The sequence below is a fragment of the Ammospiza caudacuta genome, chromosome 29, assembly GCF_027887145.1.
Source record: "Ammospiza caudacuta isolate bAmmCau1 chromosome 29, bAmmCau1.pri, whole genome shotgun sequence".
Classification (NCBI taxonomy): Eukaryota; Metazoa; Chordata; class Aves; order Passeriformes; family Passerellidae; genus Ammospiza; species Ammospiza caudacuta.
The window spans coordinates 1,949,943-1,970,370 of NC_080621.1; the positions used below are offsets into that span (position 1 = coordinate 1,949,943).

The following is a 20,428-nucleotide window of genomic DNA, read 5'->3' on the forward strand; positions in this document are numbered from 1 at the left end:
AACCCCAAAAACGGGCAGGGGCATCTGGGGCAGGGCCAGGACGGTGAGAGGGACCCCAAAAACGGGGAAAGCGCCCCAAAAATGGAGGAGAAACCCCAAAAATGGGGGAGAAACCCCAAAACTGGGCAGGCACAGCTGGGACAGGGGCAGGACGGGGAGAAAGGGACCCCAAAAATGGGGCAGAAACCCCAAAAATGGGGAAAGCACCCCAAAACGGGCAGGGACAACCGGGACAGGGCGAGGACGGTGAGAAACGCCCCAAAAATGGGGAGGAACCCCAAAAACGGGCAGGGAAACCTGAAAAATGGGGCAGGGAACCCCAAAAACGGGGAAAGCACCCCAAAAACGGGCAGGCACAGCTGGGACAGGGCCAGGGTGGTGAGGGGGACCCCAAAAACGGGGAGGGAACCCCGAAAACGGGCAGGGGACCCCAAAAACAAGGGGGACCCCAAAACTGGGCAGGGCACCCTAAACCATGGGCAGGACGGTGCATGTGGGGCACCCCGAAAATGGGGGGGAGCCCAGAATTGCAGGGGGTACCCCAAAAGTGGACAGGGTACCCCAAAACTCAGGGAGGCACCCCAAACCTGGGCAGGGCATCCCAGACCACGGCCAACTGGTGGGTCCAGGGCACCCCAAAAACAGGGGGGACCCCAAAACTTCAGGGGGGACCCAAAAACTTCAGGGGGGATCCCAAAACTGGGCAGGGCACCCCAAAACTGGGCAGGGCACCCCAAAAACGGGCAGGGCACCCCAATACTGCAAGGGGCACCCCTGTGCCCAGGGTGTCCCCGTGTCCTTGTCACGCCTGTCACCATGTGTCCCCGTGTCCCCTGGCCCTGTGTGACCCCTGTGTGACCCCTGTGACCTTGTGTGACCCTGTGTCACCCTTTGTCACCCCCGTGACCCTGTGTCACTCTGTGTGACTCCTGTGTGACCCCTGTGACCTTGTGTGACCCTGTGTCACTCTGTGTCGCCTCTCTGACCCCGTGTCCCCTGACCCTGTGTCACCCTGTGTCACTCCGTGTCACTGTGTCACCCTGTGTGACCCCGTGTCCGCTGACCCTGTGTCACCCTGTGTCACCCTGTGTCACTCTGTGTCACTGTCACCTCTCTGACCCCGTGTCCCCTGACCCTGTGTCACCCTGTGTCACTCCGTGTCACTGTGTCACCTCTCTGACCCCGTGTCCCCTGACCCTGTGTCACCCTGTGTCACCCTGTGTCACTCTGTGTCACTGTGTCACCTCTCTGACCCCGTGTCCCCTGACCCTGTGTCACCCTGTGTCACCCTGTGTCACCCTGTGTCACTGTGTCACCTCTCTGACCCCGTGTCCCCTGACCCTGTGTCACCCTGTGTCACCCTGTGTCACTCTGTGTCACTGTGTCACCTCTCTGACCCCGTGTGTCCCCGTGTCCCCGCAGAGGAGGTGGAGCTGGAGCTGCGCCTGGCCCGCTTCGAGCGCCTGATGGCACTGTCCCTGTGTCCCCTGGCCCTGTGTCCCTCTGTATGACCCTGTGTGACCCCGTGTGACCCCGTGTGACCCTGTGTGACCCCGTGTGACCCCGTGTGACCCCGTGTCCCCGCAGAGGAGGTGGAGCTGGAGCTGCGCCTGGCCCGCTTCGAGCGCCTGATGTCGCGGCGGCCGCTGCTGCTGAACAGCGTGCTGCTGCGCCAGAACCCGCACAACGTGCACGAGTGGCACAAGAGGGTGGCCCTGCACCAGGGACAGCCCGACAAGGTCAGGGGACACCGGGGGACATCGCGGGGGGACACTGGGGGGGACACCTGGGGGGTTTTGGGGCGCGTGGTTTGGGGGGTCGGGTGGTGGCGTTACGGCGACCGTGCTGCGCTTGGCTGTCCCTGTGTCCCCCCATGTCCACCATATCCCCAGTGACCCCCATGTCCCCAGTGTCCCGCCATCCCCAATGTCCCCTGCTGTCCTCACTGTCCCCTGGTGTCCCTGATGTCCCCTGACTCTCCCCAATGTCCCCTGACTGTCCCCACTGTCCCCTGGTGTCCCTGATGTCCCCAACATTCCCGTGCCCCCACTGTCTCCTGGCTGTCCCCCATGTCTCTCTGTGTCCCCAGTGTCCCCATGTCCCCATTGTCCCCTGGCTGTCCCCACTGTCCTCTGGTGTCCCTGATGTCCCCAACATTCCCATGCCCCCACTGTCCCCTGGCTGTCCCCTATCTCTTCCTGTGTCCCCATGTCCCCTGACTATCCCCTGCTGTCCCCATTGTCCCCCGGTGTCCCTGATGTCCCCAACATTCCCATGTCCCCAATGTCCCCTGGCTGTCCCCATGTCCCCAGTGTCCCCAGTATCCCTTGGCTGTCCCCAGTGTCCCCAGTGTCCCCTGGCTGTCCCCTGATGTCCCCAGTGTCCCCTGATGTCCCTCTGTCCATCCCAGATCATCCAGATGTTCACGGAGGCCGTGCGCACCGTGGATCCCCAGCGCGCCCCTGGCTGTCCCCATGTCCCTGCTGTCCCCGTGTCCCTTTGTCCCCAGTGTCCCTTGGCTATCCCCCATGTCCCCAATGTCCCCTGGCTGTCCCCAGTGTCCGTGTGTCCATCCCAGATCATCCAGACGTTCATGGAGGCCGTGGGCACCGTGGCTCCCCAGCGCCCCTGACTGTCCCCATGTCCCCAGTGTCCCTTTGTCCCCTGACTATCCCCAGTGTCCCCAATGTCCCCTGGCTGTCCCCAGTGTCCCCAATGTCCCCTGGCTGTCCCCAGTGTCCCCCTGTCCCAGATCATCCAGACGTTCATGGAGGCCGTGCGCACCGTGGATCCCCAGTGCCCCTGACTGTCCCCATGTCCTTTTGTCCCTTTGTCCCCTGACTGTCCCCTGGCTGTCCCCATGTCCATGCTATCCTCAATGTCCCCAGTGTCCCCAATGTCCCCTGGCTGTCCCCATGTCCCCAATGTCCCCAGTGTCCCCTGTCCCAGATCATCCAGACGTTCACGGAGGCCGTGCGTACCGTGGATCCCCAGCGCGCCCCCTGGCTATCCCCTTGCTGTCCCCAGTGTCCCCTGGCTGTCCCCATGTCCATGCTATCCTCAATGTCCCCAGTGTCCCCAATGTCCCCCTGTCCCTCTGTCCCAGATCATCCAGACGTTCACGGAGGCCGTGCGCACCGTGGATCCCCAGCGCGCCCCTGGCTGTCCCCGTGTCCCTTTGTCCCCTGGCTGTCCCCTGGCTGTCCCCACTGTCCCCCTGTCCCCTGACTGTCCCCAGTGTCCCCTGACTGTCCGTTTGTCCCTCTGTCTGTCCCAGATCATCCAGACGTTCACGGAGGCCGTGCGCACCGTGGATCCCCAGCGCGCCACCGGCCGCCCCCACGAGCTCTGGGTGGCGTTCGCGCGGTTCTACGAGGACAACGGGCAGCTGGACGACGTGAGCTGGGGGACCCCAAAATCCTGATGGGCACCCCAAAACCTGCCTGAGGGGCACCCCAAACCCACCTGGGACACCCCAAACCCTGCATGGGATCCCTGAACCCCGAGGGACACCCCCAAACACACCTGGGACACCCCAAATCCTGCATGGGATCCCTGAACCCCCAGGGACACCCCCAAACACACCTGGGACACCCCAAACCTGGGGGACACCAAAATCCTGACGGACACCCCCAAACCCACCTGGGACACCCCCAAATCTGGGGACACCCCCAAACACACCTGGGACACCTCCAAATCCTGGGACACCCCCAGGCCTACCTGGGACACCCCAAACCTGGGGACACCCCCAAACCCACCTGGGACACCCCAAACCCCCAAACCCGAGTGATACCCCCAGATCCGCCTGGGATCCCCAGAGCTGCCCCCTCCTGTCCCCAATGTCCCCCTGTCCCCTGAGTCCCCATGCCCCTGTCCCCAGTGTCCCCAGTGTCCCCAGGCCAGGTCCATCCTGTCCCGCGCCACCCAGGTGCAGTTCCTGTCCCTGTCCCAGTGTCCCCAATGTCCCTGTGATGTCCCCAATGTCCCTGTCACTGTCCCCAGGCCAGGTCCATCCTGTCCCGTGCCACCCGGGTGCGGTTCCTATTGATGTCCCCATTGTCCCCAATGTCCCAATGATGTCCCCAATGTCCCAATGATGTCCCCAATGTCCCTGTCACTGTCCCCAGGCCAGGTCCATCCTGTCCCACGCCACCTGGGTCCGGTTCCGTCAGGTCGAGGACCTCAGTTCCTGTCCCTGTCCCATGTCCCCAATGTCCCAACGATGTCCCCAATGTGTCCCCAGGCCAGGTCCATCCTGTCCCGTGCCACCCGGGTGTGGTTCCTATTGATGTCCCCAATGTCCCCAATGTGTCCCCAGGCCAGGTCCATCCTGTCCCCAATGATGTCCCCAATGTGTCCCCAGGCCAGGTCCATCCTGTCCCGTACCACCCGGGTGCGTTTCCTATTGATGTCCCCACTGTCCCCAATGTCCCAACGATGTCCCCAATGTGTCCCCAGGCCAGGTCCATCCTATCCTGTGCCACCCGGGTGCGTTTCTTATTGATGTCCCCATTGTCCCCAATGTCCCAATGATGTCCCCAATGTCCCAATGATGTCCCCAATGTCCCCACTGTCCCCAGGCCAGGTCCATCCTGTCCCGTGCCACCCGGGTGCGTTTCCTATTGATGTCCCCGTTGTCCCCAATGTCCCAATGATGTCCCCAACGTGTCCCCAGGCCAGGTCCATCCTGTCCCCAATGATGTCCCCAACATCCCCAGGCCAGGTCCATCCTGTCCCGTGCCACCCGGGTGCGTTTCCTATTGATGTCCCCGTTGTCCCCAATGTCCCAATGATGTCCCCAACGTGTCCCCAGGCCAGGTCCATCCTGTCCCGTGCCACCCGGGTGCGTTTCTTATTGATGTCCCCATTGTCCCCAATGTCCCAATGATGTCCCCAATGTCCCCACTGTCCCCAGGCCAGGTCCATCCTATCCTGTGCCACCCGGGTGCGTTTCCTATTGATGTCCCCATTGGTGTCCCCAATGTCCCAACGATGTCCCCAACGTGTCCCCAGGCCAGGTCCATCCTGTCCCCAACGATGTCCCCAATGTGTCCCCAGGCCAGGTCCATCCTGTCCCGTGCCACCCGGGTGCGGTTCCGTCGGGTCGAGGACCTCGCCGCCGTCTGGTGCGAGTTCGGGGAGCTGGAGCTGCGGCACCAGCGGCACCAGGAGGCGCTCGCCGTGCTCAGGGTGAGGGGCGCCCCAAAAATGGGGAACCCTGAAAATGGGGGGACCCCAAAAATGGGGAACCCAAAAAATGGGGGGGACCCCAAAAACAGGGGAACTCAGAAAATGGGGAACCCAAAAATGGGCATCCCGAAAACAGGGGGACCCCAAAAATAGAGAACCCAGAAAATGGGGAACCCACGAAACGGGAACCCTAAAAATGGGAGAGCCTGAAAACGGGAACCCCAAAAATGGGGGGGAACCACAGAAACAGGGAGCCCCAAAAATGGGGAGCCCACAAAATGGGAACCCCAAAAAATGGGGAATCCCGCAAATGGGAGGACTCTTAAAACAGGGCACCACAAATGGGCACCCCAAAAACGGAGGGGCCCCAAAAATGGGGCACCCCAAAACCGAGGGCACCAAAAACACAGAACCCTGAAAATGGGGGCACTAAAATGGGAAGACCACAGAAATAGGGCACCCCAAAAATGGGGCACCCTGAAAATGGGCACCCCAAAAACGGAGGGACCCTAAAAACAGGGCACCCTGAAAATGGGCGCCCTAAAAATGGGGAACCCCAAAAATGGGCATCTCAAACACAGGCACCCCGAAACAGGGGCACCAAAAATGTGCATCCCAAAAATGGGGAGACTGCAGAAATAGGAAACCCCAAAAACAGGGGCACCAAAAACAGGCACCCCGAAAACGGGGGAACCCCGAAAACAGGGCACCCAAAAAATGGGGAACCCCAAAAACGGGCACCAAACACGGGGAACCCAGAAAATGGGGAACCCAAAAATTGGGCACCCCGAAAATGGGGAACCCAAAATCCGGGCACCCCAAAAATGGGCAACCCAAAAAATGGGGAACCCAAAACCGGGCACCCCAAAATTGGGAACCCAAAAAAAACCGGGCACTCTGAAAATGGGGAACCCAAAAATAGGACACCCCAAAAATGGGGCACCCCAAAAATAGGGTACCCCAAATAGCAGGAAACCCCAAAAACGGGGGGACCCCAAAAAAACGAGCACCCCGAAAATGGGGAACCCCAAAAAAGGGGAACCCCAAAAACCGGGCACCCCGGAAATTGGGGACCCCAAAAATGGGGGGACCCAAATAATGGGCACCCCAAAAATAGAGCACCTTGAAAATGGCACCTTGGAAACAGGGGTACCAAAAATGGGCACCCCAAAAATGGGGCACCCCAAATGGCAGGAGAGCCCTTTTCCCTGCCCTTTTTTCCTCTCTTTTTCACTGCTTTTTCTCCTTTTTTCCTCAATTTCCCCCCCTTCTCCCCACCATTTTCCCCACCTTTTCCCCCCTTTTTCCCTGCTTTTCCTCTGTTTTTCCCCCTTCTTCCTCATTTTTTCCCATTTCCCCCCATTTTCCCCATCTTCACAGTTTCCCCAATTCCCCAAATTTTCCCCATTCCCCCATTTTCATCATTCCTCCCATTTTCCCCCATTTCCCTCCCTTACCCCTTATTCCCCTTTTCCCCCTTTTTTCTGCTTTTTTTTTTCTCTCTTTTTAACTGTTTTTCTCCTTTTTTCCTCAAATTTCCCCCTTCTCCCCCCCATTTCCCGATTTCCCCTATTTTCCCCCCATTTCACCCAATTTTCCCCCTGTCCCCCCATTTTTCACCCATTTCCCAATTTTCCTCTTTCCCCCCTTATTCCCCCATTTTCCCCCATTTCCCTCCTTCCCCCCTTATTCCCCTTTTCCCCCTTTTTTCTGCTCCTTTTTTCTCTCTTTTTTACTGTTTTTCTCCTTTTTTCCTCAATTCCCCCCCTTCTTCCCCCCAATTTCTCCAATTTCCCATTTTTTCCCCATTTTCTCTCTTCCCCCCCTTTTCTCCTGTTTTTTCCTGTTTTTCCCCCTTTTTTCCTCAATTTTTCCCCGTTTCCTCCCATCTTCCCCATTTCCCCATTTTTCCCCATTCCCCCAATTTTCCCCATTTTTCCTGATTTTCACAATTTTCCCCCCTTTTCCCCCTTTTTCCCCCTTTTTCCCCCTGTTTCCCCCATTTCCCCCCCATTTTCTCCATTTTTCTCTTCTGTTTTTTCCCCTTTTTTCCTCAATTTCCCCCCCATTTTCTCCATTTTTCTCTTCTGTTTTTTCCCCTTTTTTCCTCAATTTCCCCCCCATTTTCTCCATTTTTCTCTTCTGTTTTTTCCCCTTTTTTCCTCAATTTCCCCCCCGTTTTCTCCATTTTTCTCTTCTGTTTTTTCCCCTTTTTTCCTCAATTTCCCCCCCGTTTTCTCCATTTTTCTCTTCTGTTTTTTCCCCTTTTTTCCTCAATTTCCTCCCCATTTTCTCCATTTTTCTCTTCTGTTTTTTCCCCTTTTTTCCTCAATTTCCCCCCCTTTTTCCCCTTCTTCCCCCTTTCCCCCCCATTTTCTCGCTTCCCCCCACCTTTTCCCCTGTTTTTTTCCCTCTGTTTTTCCCCTTTTTTCCTCAATTTTCCCCCATTTCCTCCCATTTTTTCCATTTCCCCCCATTTTCCCCATTCCCCCATTTTCATAATTTCCCCATTTTTCCCCATTTTTACCATTTTCCCCCGTTTCTGCCCCAGAAAGCCACGGCCCTCCCCTCCCGCCGCGCCGAGTACTTCGACAGCTCGGAGCCGGTGCAGAACCGGCTCTACAAAAACCTGAGGGTGTGGGCGATGCTGGCAGACCTGGAGGAGAGCCTGGGCACCTTCCAGGTGGGCACTCACCTGGGCACACACCTGGGCACACCTGGGGATACACCTGAGGACAGCTGGGGATGGGTGTGGGCGATGCTGGCAGACCTGGAGGAGAGCCTGGGCACCTGGGGCACCTCGACACACCTGGGCACACACCTGGGCACACACCTGGGCACACACCTGGGTACACACCTGGGCACACACCTGGGTACACCTGGGGACATGGGGACACACCTGGGCACACACCTGGGCACACACCTGGGTACACCTGGGGACATGGGGACACACCTGGGCACACACCTGGGTACACACCTGGGCACACACCTGGGTACACCTGGGAACATGGGGACACACCTGGGCACACACCTGGGTACACACCTGGGCACACACCTGGGTACATGGGGATACAGCTGGGGACACACAGGGATGGGTGTGGGCGATGCTGGCAGACCTGGAGAAGAGCCTGGGCACCTTCCCAGTGGGCACACACCTGGGGACACACCTGGGGACACACCTGGGCACACACCTGGGGACATGGGGACACGCCTGGGGACAGCTGGGGACATTGGGATGGGCTTGGGGGACACCTGAGGGCACCTGGGAAGAGCTGGGACACACCTGGGTTGATGTGGGGGGCACCTGGGGGTCACCTGGGGACACAGAGGTGGGCATGGGTGACACCTGGGTGGCCTCAGGGGACACCTGGGGACGCTGCTGGGCATGGGGCACACCTGGGGTGTGGGGTTGGCGTGGGGACGTGGTGTGCCCATCCCCCCACTGTGGGCGTGGCTGTGACCCTGCTGTCCCCTCTGTCCATGTCCCTGTGTCCCCCTGTCCCTCTCTCTGTCCCCATCCATGTCCTGTGTCCTCATGTTCCCTGTCCCATGTCCCCTCTCTCCCCATCCCTGTCCCCCCTGTCCCTGTCCCTGTCCCCATGTCCCCCTGGTGTTCCCCTGCTGTGCCCTGGTGTCCCTCTGTCCCCATGTCCCCATCCCTGTCTCCCTGTCCCCATGTCCCCCTGGTGTCCCCCTGTCCCCTGGTGTCCCTGTCCCCTCCTGTCCCTGTTCCCATATCCTCCTGCTCTCCCCTGGTGTCCTTGTGTCCCTTTCCCTGTCCCCTGGTGTCCCTGTCCCTTGGTGTCCCCTGCTGTCCCCTCTGTCCTTGTTCCCATATCCTCCTGCTGTCCCTTGGTGTCCCCCTGTCCCCTGCTGTCCCCTGGTGTCCTCGTGTCCCTTTCCCTGTCCCCTGGTGTCCCTGTCCTGTCCCTGTCCCCTCCTGTCCCTGTTCCCTGGTGTCCCCTGCTGTCTCCCTGTCCCCTGGTGGCCCCCATGTCCTCCTGGTGTCCTTGTCTCTGTCCCCTCTGTCCCTGTCCCCTCGTGTCCCCATGTCCTTGTCCCCTGGTGTCCCTGTCTCTGTCCCTGTCCCCTCCTGTCCCTATCCCCATGTCCCCCTGGTGTCCCTCTGTCCCCATGTCCCTGTCTCCTCGGTCCCCATGTCCCCGTGGTGTCCCCCGTGTCCTCCGGGTGTCCCTCTGTCCCTATGTCCCTGTCCCCTCCTGTCCCTGTCCCCGTGTCCCCCTGGTGTCCCTGTCTCTGTCCCTGTCCCCTGCTGTCCCCTGGTGTCCCCGTGTCCCCCTGGTGTCCCTGTCTCTGTCCCTGTCCCCTGCTGTCCCCTGGTGTCCCCGTGTCCCCCTGGTGTCCCTGTCCCTGTCCCCAGTCCACCCGCAGTGTGTACGAGCGCATCCTGGACCTGCGCATCGCCACCCCCCAGATCGTCATCAACTACGCGCTGCTGCTGGAGGAGCACGGGCGCTTCGAGGACAGCTTCAAGGTGACAATGGGGACACTGTGGGGACACTGGGGACACTGCAGGGACAGCCGGGGACAGCCGGGACACTGCAGGGACAGCTGGGGACAGATAGAGACAGCTGGGACAATGGGGGAGCTGGAGGAGCACGGACGCTTGGAGGACAGCTTCAAGGTGACACGGGGACATTGGGGACACTGCAGGGACAGCCAGGGACAGACGGGGACAGATAGAGACAGCTGGGGACAGCCAGGGACAATGGAGGAGCTGGGACAGCTGGAGGAGCACGGGCCCTTTGAGGACAGCTTCAAGGTGACACGGGGACATTGGGGACATTGCAGAGACAGACAGGGACAGCTGGGGACAGACAGAGACAGCTGGGACAACGGCGGGAGCTGGGGGAGCACGGCTGCTTCGAGGACAGCTTCAAGGTGACACGGGGACATTGGGGACACTGGGGACATTGCAGGGACAGCCAGGGACAGCTGGGACACTGCAGAGACAGCTGGGGACACCTGGGGACAGCTGGCAGCAATGGGACAGCCAGGGACGCTGGGGGAGCTGGGGGAGCACGGCTGCTTTGAGGACAGCTTCAAGGTGACACTGAGGACACTGAGGACAATGGGGACAGCCAGGGACACTGGGGACACTGAAGGGGCAACAAGGGACAGCCAGGGACAATGGGGACAGCTGGGACAGCTGGAGGAGCACGGCCACTTCAAGGACAGCTTCAAGGTGACATGGGGACACTGCAGGGACAGCTGGGGGGAGCTGGGGACAGCCAGGGGACACTGCAGGGACACCTGGGGACAGATAAGAGACAGCTGGGACAATGGGGGAGCTGGGGGAGCACGGCCACTTGGAGGACAGCTTCAAGGTGATGCTGGGGACACTGCAGGGACAGCGGGGACACCTGGGGACACTGCAGGGACAGCCCAGCACAGCAGGGGGATGGGGACACCCAGAGGGGTTGGTGGGGACACCCAGGGGAGTGGCTGGGGACACCCAGAGGGGTTGGGGAGACACCCCAGGAATGTGCTGGGGACACCCCAGGAGGGAGTTGGGGACACCGCAGTGACCCTGTGCCTCACGAGGGTGTCCCCATGGGCACACGGGTGGGGCATTGCACCGTGTGGTGGTGGCACCGTGTCCCCAATGTCCCCATGTCCCCAGTGTCCCCATGTCACCACAGATGTACGAGCGTGGCGTCGTGCTGTTCCGGTGGCAGCACCATATCCCTGTGTCCCCATGCTGAGGTCCCCAATGTCCCCGCAGGCCTACGAGCGTGGCATCGCTGGTGACACCATGTCACCATGCTGATGTCCCCAGTGTCCCCAATGTCCCCTCAGGCCTATGAGCACAGCATTGCGCTGTTCCACTGGTGTCACCGTGTCTCCAATGTCCCCACGCTGATGTCCCCAATGTCCCTGCACGCGTACGAGCGCGATATCGAGCTGTTCCACTGGTGACACCATGTCACTGTGCTGATGTCCCCAATGTCCCCATGCTGATGTCCCCAATGTCCCTAGTGTCCCCTCAGGTGTAGGAGCGCGGCATCGCGCTGTTCCACTGGTGACACCGTGTCCCCAATGTCCCCCTGCTAATGTCCCCAATGTCCCCATGTCCCCGCAGGCGTACGAGCGCGGCATCATGCTGTTCTGCTGGTGTCACTCTATCCCCAGTGTCCCCATGTCCCCTCAGGCCTACGAGCACGGCATCACACTGTTCCGCTGATGTCACTGATGTCCCCAATGTCCCCATGCTGATGTCCCCATGTCCCCCCAGGCCTATGAGTGCAGCATCGCACTGTTCCGCTGGTGACACCGTGTCCCCATGCTGATGTCCCCAATGTCCCCGCAGGCCTATGAGTGTGGCATCGTGCTGTTCCGCTGGTGTCACCACGTCCCCAATGTCCCCAATGTCCCCGCAGGCGTATGAGCGCAGCATCGCGCTGTTCTGCTGATGTCCCCAATGTCCCCATGTCCCCCCAGGCCTATGAGCGCGGCATCGCGCTGTTCCGCTGGCCGCACGTCGGGGACCTGTGGCTCACGTACCTGTCCCCAATGTCCCCAACGTCCCCATGTCCCCTCAGGCCTATGAGCGTGGCGTCGCGCTGTTCCACTGGCCGCACATTGGGGACCTGTGGCACTGCCATGTCACTGTCCCCAATGTCCCCATGTCCCCTCAGGCCTATGAACGCGGCATTGCGCTGTTCCGCTGGCCACACGTCGGGGACCTGTGGCTCACGTACCTGTCCCCAATGTCCCCACACTGATGTCCCCATGTCCCCCCAGGCCTATGAGCGCGGCATCGCGCTGTTCCGCTGGCCGCACGTCGGGGACCTGTGGCTCACGTACCTGTCCAAGTTCGTGGCCCGGTACGGCGGCCGCAAGCTGGAGCGCGCCCGGGACCTCTTCGAGCAGGCGCTGGACGGGTGCCCCCCTCAGCACGCCAAGAGTAGGGACCTGGGGACAAGGGGACATGGGGGGGGGGGCACTGGGGACATGGGGGGCAGTGGGGACGTTGGGGGATATGGGGACATGGGGGGCAGTAGGGGGCATTGGGGATGGGGGACATGGGGGTTGTTGGGGGCAGTGGGGACAGGGGAGGGCACTGGGGACAATGGGGGGATATGGGGACATCAGGGGGCAGTGGGGACATGGGGGGCAGTGGGGGATGGGGAGCAGTGGGGACATTGGGGCCAGTGGGGGCATCAGGGACATGGGGGGCAGTGGGGACATTAGGGACATTGGGGATACTGGGGGCATTGGGGTCAGGGGAAGACATTGGGGACATCGGGGACATGGGGGGCATCGGGGCCATTGGGGACTTGAGGGGGCATTGGTGACATGGGTGGCATTGGGGATGGGGGACATTGGGGTTGTTGGGGACACTGGGGACATGGAGGGGAGTGGGGACATTGGGGTTGTTGGGGACACTGGGGACATGGGGGGGAGTGGGGATATGGCAGGTGTCCCTGTCCCTGTCCCCGCCCTGTCCCCTCCCTGTCTCTGTCTCTTCACTGTCCCTCGTCCCTGTTCCTCTCCTTTGCTCCGTCCCCTCACCCTGTCCCTGTCTCTGTCCCTGGCTGTCCTCTCACTGTCCCTCCCTATCTTTCCTTGTCACTGTCCCTTCCCTGTCCCCTCTCTGTCCCCATGTACCTGTTCTGTCCCTGTCCTCAGTCTGTCCCTGTCTGTCCCTGTCTGTCCCCTTCTGTCTCCCTGTCTGTCCCTGTGTGTCCCCCTGTCCCCTGTCTGTCCCCTGTCTTTGTCCCCATACCTGTCCCTTCACCCTGTCCCTGTCCTCTGTCTGTCCCTGTGTCTCTATGTCCCTGTCCCTGTCCCCTCACTGTCCCTGGCTGTCCCCTGTCCCTGTCCCCTGCCTGTTCTCATGTCCCTGTCCCTGTCCCTCCTTGTCCCTGTCCTCTGTCTGTCCCTGTGTCTCCATGTCCCTGTCCCTGTCCCCTCACTGTCCCTGGCTGTCCCCTGTCCCTGTCCCCTGCCTGTTCTCATGTCCCTGTCCCTCCCTGTTCCTATCCCTCCTTGTCCCTGTCCGACCCTGTGTCCCCCTGTCCCTGTCCCCTCCTGTCCTGTGTGTCCCCATGTCCCTGTCCCGTCTGTCCCTGTCCTTGTCCCCTGTCCCTGTCCCCTCCTTCCCTGTCCCCATCCCTGTCCCTCTGTCCCTGTCCCCTCCTGTCTGTCTGTCCGTGTGTCCCTGTCCCTGTCTATCCCCTCCCTGTCCCCATGTCCCTGTCCCCTCACTGTCCCTGTGTCCCCATGTCCTTGTCCCCATTTGTCCGTCTGTCCCCTGACCTTGTCTGTCCGTCTGTCCGTGCCCCCAGCCATCTACCTGCTGTACGCCCGCCTGGAGGAGCAGTTTGGGCTGGCGCGGCGCGCCATGGCCGTGTACGAGCGGGGCACGCGGGCGGTGCCACCCGAGCAGCAGCGCGACATGTTCCACATCTACATCCGGCGGGCAGCCGAGCTCTTCGGGGTCACCCACACGCGCCCCATCTACCAGAGAGCCATTGAGGTGGGCACCTGGGCACACCTGGGTACAACTGGGCACACACCTGGCACACCTGGGCACACCTGGGTACACCTGGGCACACCTGGGGATGGGGGCACTGAGCTCTTCAGGGTCACCCACACGCGCCCCATGTACCAGAGAGCCATCGAGGTGGGCACCTGGGCACACACCTGGCACATCTGGGTACACCTGGGCACACACCTGGCACACCTGGGCACACCTGGGGCACCTGGGTACACCTGGGCACACACCTGGCACGCCTGGGTACACCTGGGGCACCTGGGCACACCTGGGGATGGGGGCACTGAGCTCTTCGGGGTCACCCACACGCGCCCCATCTATCAGAGAGCCATCGAGGTGGGCACCTGGGCACACCTGGGTACAACTGGGCACACACCTGGCACACCTGGGCACACCTGGGTACACCTGGGCACGCCTGGGGATGGGGGCACTGAGCTCTTCAGGGTCACCCACACGCACCCCATCTACCAGAGAGCCATCGAGGTGGGCACCTGGGCACACCTGGCACACCTGGGTACACCTGGGCACACACCTGGGCACACACCTGGCACACCTGGGCACACCTGGGGCACCTGGGGATGGGGGCACTGAGCTCTTCAGGGTCACCCACATGCACCCCATCTACCAGAGAGCCATCGAGGTGGGCACACAGGCACACCTGGCACACCTGGGTACACCTGGGCACACACCTGGCACACCTGGGCACACCTGGGGCACCTGGGGCTGGGGGCACTGAGCTCTTCGGGGTCATCCACACGCGCCCCATCTACCAGAGAGCCATCGAGGTGGGCACCTGGGCACACCTGGGTACACCTGGGGCACCTGGGCACACCTGGGCACGCCTGGGCTCACCCACAGCTGTGGGGACAGGTGGACACGGGTGGGCACAGATGGAATGGGTGGGCACAGGGGGCGCAGGTGGGTAGAAAGGGACACAGCTGGGCACAGGTGGGTACGCGGGCACACAGGTAGGCACAGCTGGGCACAGGAGGGTACAGATGGACACAGGTGGGCACAGTTGGTCCCAAGTGGTACAGGTGGACACAGATGTGCACAGCTTGGTACAGGTGGGCACAGGTGGTGCCAGGTGTCACAGGTGGGCACCGGGAGGCACAGGTGGTCCCAGCAGGGTACAGGGTGGCACAGGTGGCACAGGAGGGTACAGGTGGCACAGCTGGTCCCGGTGTCTCAGGGGGGCACTGGGGTCCCAGCTGGTGCCAGGTGGGCACATGTGGTGCCTGGTGGTCCCAGGTGTCCCAGGTGGGCACTGGGGGGCAGAGGTGGACACAGGTGTGTACAGCTGGTCCCAGGTGGCGCTGGGGACGCAGGTGGGCACTGGGAGGCACAGCTGGTGCCAGGTGTCCCAGGTGTCCCAGTGGCACCATCCCTGTCCCCAGGTGCGGGGTGGCACAGGTGGGCACTGGAGTCCCAGGTGGTCCCAGGTGTCTCAGGTGGGACTGGGTTCCCAGCTGCTGCTAGGTGGCACTGGGGACACTGGGAGGCACAGGTGGGCACAGATGTCACCATCTCTGTCCCGGGTGCTGGGTGGCGCGGGTGGGCACTGGGTGTCCCAGGTGGGCACTGGGAGGCACAGCTGGTGCCAGGTGTGCCAGGTGTCCCAGTGCCCCCATCCCTGTCGCAGGTTCTCGGTGACGATGCCGCGCGGGAGCTGTGCCTGCGCTTCGCCGACATGGAGTGCAAACTGGGCGAGGTGGATCGGGCACGCGCCATCTACACCTACTGCTCCCAGATCTGCGACCCACGGGTGAGACTGGGGGCACTGGGAGGGACTGGGAGGGACTGGGGATACTGGGAGAGACTGGGATGGACTGGGCGAGGTGGATCGGGCACGCGCCATCTACGCCTACTGCTCCCAGATCTGTGACCCACGGGTGAGACTGGGGGCACTGGGAGGGACTGGGGATACTGGGAGAGACTGGGAGGGATTGGGAGGGACTGGGAGGGACTGGGATGGACTGGGAGGGACTGGGAGGGACTGGGTATACTGGGAGGGACTGGGATATACTGGGATATACTGGGATGGGCTGGGCCAGGTGGATCGGGCACGCGCCATCTACACCCACTGCTCCCAGATCTGTGATCCCAGGGTGAGACTGGGGGCACTGGGATGGACTGGGAGGGACTGGGGACACTGGGGACACCTACTGCTCCCAGATCTGCGACCCACGGGTGAGACTAGGGGGACTGGGAGGGACTGGGGATACTGGGAGGGACTGGGATGGACTGGGAGGGACTGGGCGAGGTGGATCGGGCACGCGCCATCTACACCCACTGCTCACAGATCTGCGACCCACGGGTGAGACTGGGGGCACTGGGATATACTGGGAGGGACTGGGATGGACTGGGGATACTGGGAGGGACTGGGTTATACTGGGATATACTGGGATGGGCTGGGCCAGGTGGATCGGGCACGCGCCATCTACCCCCACTGCTCCCAGATCTGCGACCCACGGGTGGGAGTGGGGATACTGGGGATACTGGGATATACTGGGATGGACTGGGATGGTCTGGGGATATACTGGGATGGACTGGGATATACTGGGGACACTGGGGACACCCACTGCTCACAGATATGTGACCCACGGGTGAGAGTGGGGGGACTGGGGATACTGGGATATACTGGCAGGGACTGGGATGGACTTGGATATACTGGGATATACTGGGATGGGCTGGGCGAGGTGGATCGGGCACGCGCCATCTACACCCACTGCTCGCAGATCTGCGACCCCAGGGTGAGACTGGGGGGACTGGGGATACTGGGAGGGGATGGGGACACCGGGGACACCGGGGACACTCACTGCTCCCAGATCTGTGACCCTTGGCTGAGGTGGCTCCTGGCCAGGAGTGTCCCCATGTCTGTCTGTCCGTCTGTCCCAGATCAGGGGCAGTTTCTGGCAGGAGATGCTGACCCTGTCTGTCTGTCTGTCTGTCCATCCCCAGGTCATGGGCAGTTTCTGTCAGCAGTTTGAGATGTGACCATGTCTGTCTGTCTGTCTGTCCATCTATCTGTCTGTCAAATCGGGCAGTTTCTGGCAGGAAACAATGACCCTGTCTGTCTGTCTGTCCATCTGTCCCCAGATCACGGGCAGTTTCTGGTAGACCTGGAAGGGGTTTGAGATGCTGACCGTGTCTGTGTGTCCGTCTGTCTGTCTGTCTGTCTGTCAGGTCACGGGCAGTTTCTGGCAGACGTTGAAGGAGTTTGAGATGCTGATGATGTCTGTCCATCTGTCTGTCTGTCTGTGTGTCTGTCCATGTCAGATCACGGGCAGTTTCTGGCAGACGTGGAAGGAGTTTGAGATGCTGATGGTGTCTTTCTGTCTGTCTGTCTGTCTGTGTGTCTGTCTGTCCCAGATCACGGGCAGTTTCTGGCAGCAGTTTGAGATGCTGATGGTGTCTGTCTGTGTGTCTGTGTGTCTGTCTGTCCCAGATCACGGGCAGTTTCTGGCAGACGTGGAAGGAGTTTGAGATCCGCCACGGGAACGAGGACACCATCCGGGAGATGCTGCGGATCAAGCGCAGCGTCCAGGCCACCTACAACACCCAGGTGAACTTCATGGCCTCGCAGATGCTCAAGGTGTCAGGCAGCGCCACGGGCACAGGTACGGGAATGCCAGGGGGCACGGGGGCACAGGTGCGGGAATGCCAGGGTATGGGGGGGTCTCAGAGGGGTCCGGAGGTCCATGGGGGGTCCTGGGGAAGCAACGGGGGGGAATCCATGTGGGGGTCCCGGGGGTCCATGGGGGTTTCCCTGGGGGGATCCCAGGGGTCCCGAGCCCCCCTGACCCCCCGTTCCCGCAGTGTCAGACCTGGCCCCGGGGCAGAGCGGCCTGGACGAGATGAAGCTGCTGGAGCAGCGCGCGGAGGCGCTGGCGGCCGAGGCACAGCGGGACACGCCCCGCCCCGCCCAGCAGGTGCTGTTCGTCAGGTGAGACACGCCCACCTAATCCTGACACGCCCACTGACACACCCAGCTAACCCTGACACACCCGCCCTGCCCAGCAGGTGCTGTTCGTCAGGTGAGACACACCCACCTAATCCTGACACGCCCACTGACACTCCCAGCTAACCCTGACACACCCAGCTAACCCGGACACACCCAGCCCCGCCCAGCCCAGCAGGTGCTGTTCGTCAGGTGAGACACGCCCACTGACACATCCGCTGACACACCCACCCTGCCATGACACACCCACTGATACACCCACCTAACCCTGACACACCCACCCTGCCCCGCCCCACCCAGCAGGTGCTGTTTGTCAGGTGAGACACACCCACTGCCATGGACACACCCACTGACACACCCACCCTGCCCAGCAGGTGCTGTTCATCAGGTGAGACTGTGCTGACACACCCTCTGACACACCCAGCTAACCCTGATACACCCATTGACACACCCACCCCGCCCTGTCCCACCCAGCAGGTGCTGTTCGTCAGGTGAGACACGCCCTGTACTGGCACGCCCACTGACACACCCACTGCCATGGCCACACCCACTGACACACCCACTGACACACCAACACACCCACCTAACCCTGACACACCCAGTGACACACTCTGCCCAGCCCCGGCCTGCCCCACCCAGCAGGTGCTGTTCGTCAGGTGAGACACACCCATTGACACACCCACCTAGCCCTGACACACCCACTGACACACCCAGCTAACCCTGACACACCCACATAACTCTGACACACCCACCTAACCCTGACACATTACTGACACACCCAGCTAACCCTGGCACACCCACTGACACACCCATCCACATAGCCACACCCACTGCCACACCCATCTGCCCTACCACGCCCATTTAACACAGCCACGCCCCCCTCCGAGTTCACTGTGTGCTGATTTGGGGTCCCTGGTGCTCATTGGGGTTCCTGCCCCTGATTTTGGGGTGTCTGTCTCTGTTTTTGGGGTTCCTGTCCCTGATTTCGGGGTGTCTGTCTGTGTTTTTGGGGTTCCTGTCCCTGATTTTGGGGTGTCTGTCTGTGTTTTGGGGTTCCTGTCCCTGATTTTGGGGTGTCTGTCTGTGTTTTGGGGTTCCTGTGGCTGATTTCGGGGTGTCTGTCTGTGTTTTGGGGTTCCTGTCCCTGATTTTGGGGTGTCTGTCTGTGTTTTTGGGTTCCTGTCCCTGATTTCGGGGTGTCTGTCTGTGTTTTTGGGGTTCCAGTCCCTGATTTTGGGGTGTCTGTCTGTGTTTTGGGGTTCCTGTCCCTGATTTTGGGGTGTCTGTCTGTGTTTTGGGGTTCCTGTCCCTGATTTCGGTGTGTCTGTCTGTGTTTTTGGGGTTCCTGTCCCTGATTTCGGGGTGTCTGTCTGTGTTTTGGGGTTCCTGTCCCTGATTTCGGGGTGTCTGTCTGTGTTTTTGGGGTTCCTGTCCCTGATTTCGGGGTGTCTGTCTGTGTTTTGGGGTTCCTGTCCCTGATTTCGGTGTGTCTGTCTGTGTTTTTGGGGTTCCTGTCCCTGATTTTGGGGTGTCTGTCTGTGTTTTGGGGTTCAGGGCCGAGGGTGCCGGGGGCTCGGAGCCGCCGCTGTCGCTGCAGGGGAACCCCGAGGAGATCGACCTGGACGAGGAGGGGGAGGAGCCCGACGGTACCGGGGGCGGGGCTAGGGGAGGGGGAGGGGCCCGACAGTACCGGGGGCGGGGCTAATGATGGGGAGGGCCAGGCAGAACCGGGGGGCGGGGCTAAGGTAGAGGGAGGGGCCCGATGGTACCCGGGGGGGCGGGGCCTGACAGGACCAGTGGGAGGGTCCCGACAGTACTAGGAGGCGGAGCTAAGGGAGGGGAGGGGCAAAGGGAGAGGGCGGGGCTAAGGAAGGGGGAGGGGCCTGACAACCGGGGGCAGGGCATGGAGGAGGGGGAGGAGCCTGACGGTACCAGGGGCGGTGCTAAGGGAGGGGGTGGGGCAAAGGGAGGGGGAGGAGCCCGAGGGACCCGGGGGGCGGGGCTAATGATGGGGGAGAGGCCTGAGGGTACGGGGGAAGGGCCTTTTGGGAGGGGGAGGGGCTGAGAGAGGGGGAGGGGCCCAGTGGTGGGGGGAGGGGCACGGGGAAATGGACACAAAGGGGGAGGAGCCTGACAGCACCAAGGGGGGGAGGGGCACTGGGATTGGGAACACTGGGATTGGGGGGAGGGGCTGAAAATGGGGGAGTCCCTGGTGGTCCCAGGTGGGGGAGGGGTCCCTGACCCCCCCGTTTCTCTCTGTGCCCCCCAGAGGTGCAGCTGGAGCAGAGGAAGGTCCCGGCCTCGGTGTTTGGGGGGCTCAAGGACGACTGAGACCCCCCCCGGGGGGGGCGCCCCTCCCCCACCCCCTGCCCCTCTCCCGCCCACCCCCAATAAAAACAAAAAACCTTTTTGGACACCGCTCGGATGCCCCTCTGGTTCTGGGGGGTCCCCTCCCCCCTCCCCGTTTGGTTTTGGGGTCCCCCCCGCTCCAGTTTTGGGGTCTCCTTCCCCTTTGGTTTGGGGGGTCCCCTCCCCCACCCTCCAATATTGGGGGCCCCTCCCCCCATGGCCCCGATTTTGGGGTCCCGTGCCCCCTCCAATATTGGGGGGACACCTCCCCTCCCTTCCCCCCCCCCCCCCACAGTTTAGGGGTCTCCTCCCCCACTCTGATTTTGGGGTCCCCTTTTCCCTCCCCCTTTGGTTTTGGGGTCTCCTTTCCCCCTCCAGTATTGCGGGCCCTTCCCCTGCTTTGGGGG

The 20,428-nt window shown here is 61.6% G+C and overlaps 1 protein-coding gene across 1 annotated transcript in view; it reads left to right on the plus strand.

The window, feature by feature from the left end:
• Positions 1 to 20,080, plus strand: part of XAB2 (XPA binding protein 2) — a 37,037-nt gene extending 16,957 nt beyond the window's left edge. The window contains exons 8-19 of the mRNA XM_058821336.1: positions 1,588 to 1,739; positions 3,278 to 3,397; positions 5,059 to 5,190; positions 7,742 to 7,873; positions 9,572 to 9,685; positions 11,956 to 12,118; positions 13,503 to 13,693; positions 15,354 to 15,476; positions 17,160 to 17,331; positions 17,531 to 17,657; positions 19,227 to 19,318; positions 19,942 to 20,080. Coding sequence (XP_058677319.1) covers positions 1,588 to 1,739; positions 3,278 to 3,397; positions 5,059 to 5,190; positions 7,742 to 7,873; positions 9,572 to 9,685; positions 11,956 to 12,118; positions 13,503 to 13,693; positions 15,354 to 15,476; positions 17,160 to 17,331; positions 17,531 to 17,657; positions 19,227 to 19,318; positions 19,942 to 20,003 — 1,580 coding nt within the window. The 3' untranslated portion in view covers positions 20,004 to 20,080. The remainder of the gene's footprint in view (positions 1 to 1,587; positions 1,740 to 3,277; positions 3,398 to 5,058; positions 5,191 to 7,741; positions 7,874 to 9,571; positions 9,686 to 11,955; positions 12,119 to 13,502; positions 13,694 to 15,353; positions 15,477 to 17,159; positions 17,332 to 17,530; positions 17,658 to 19,226; positions 19,319 to 19,941) is intronic.
• Positions 20,081 to 20,428: the final 348 nt, after the last annotated feature.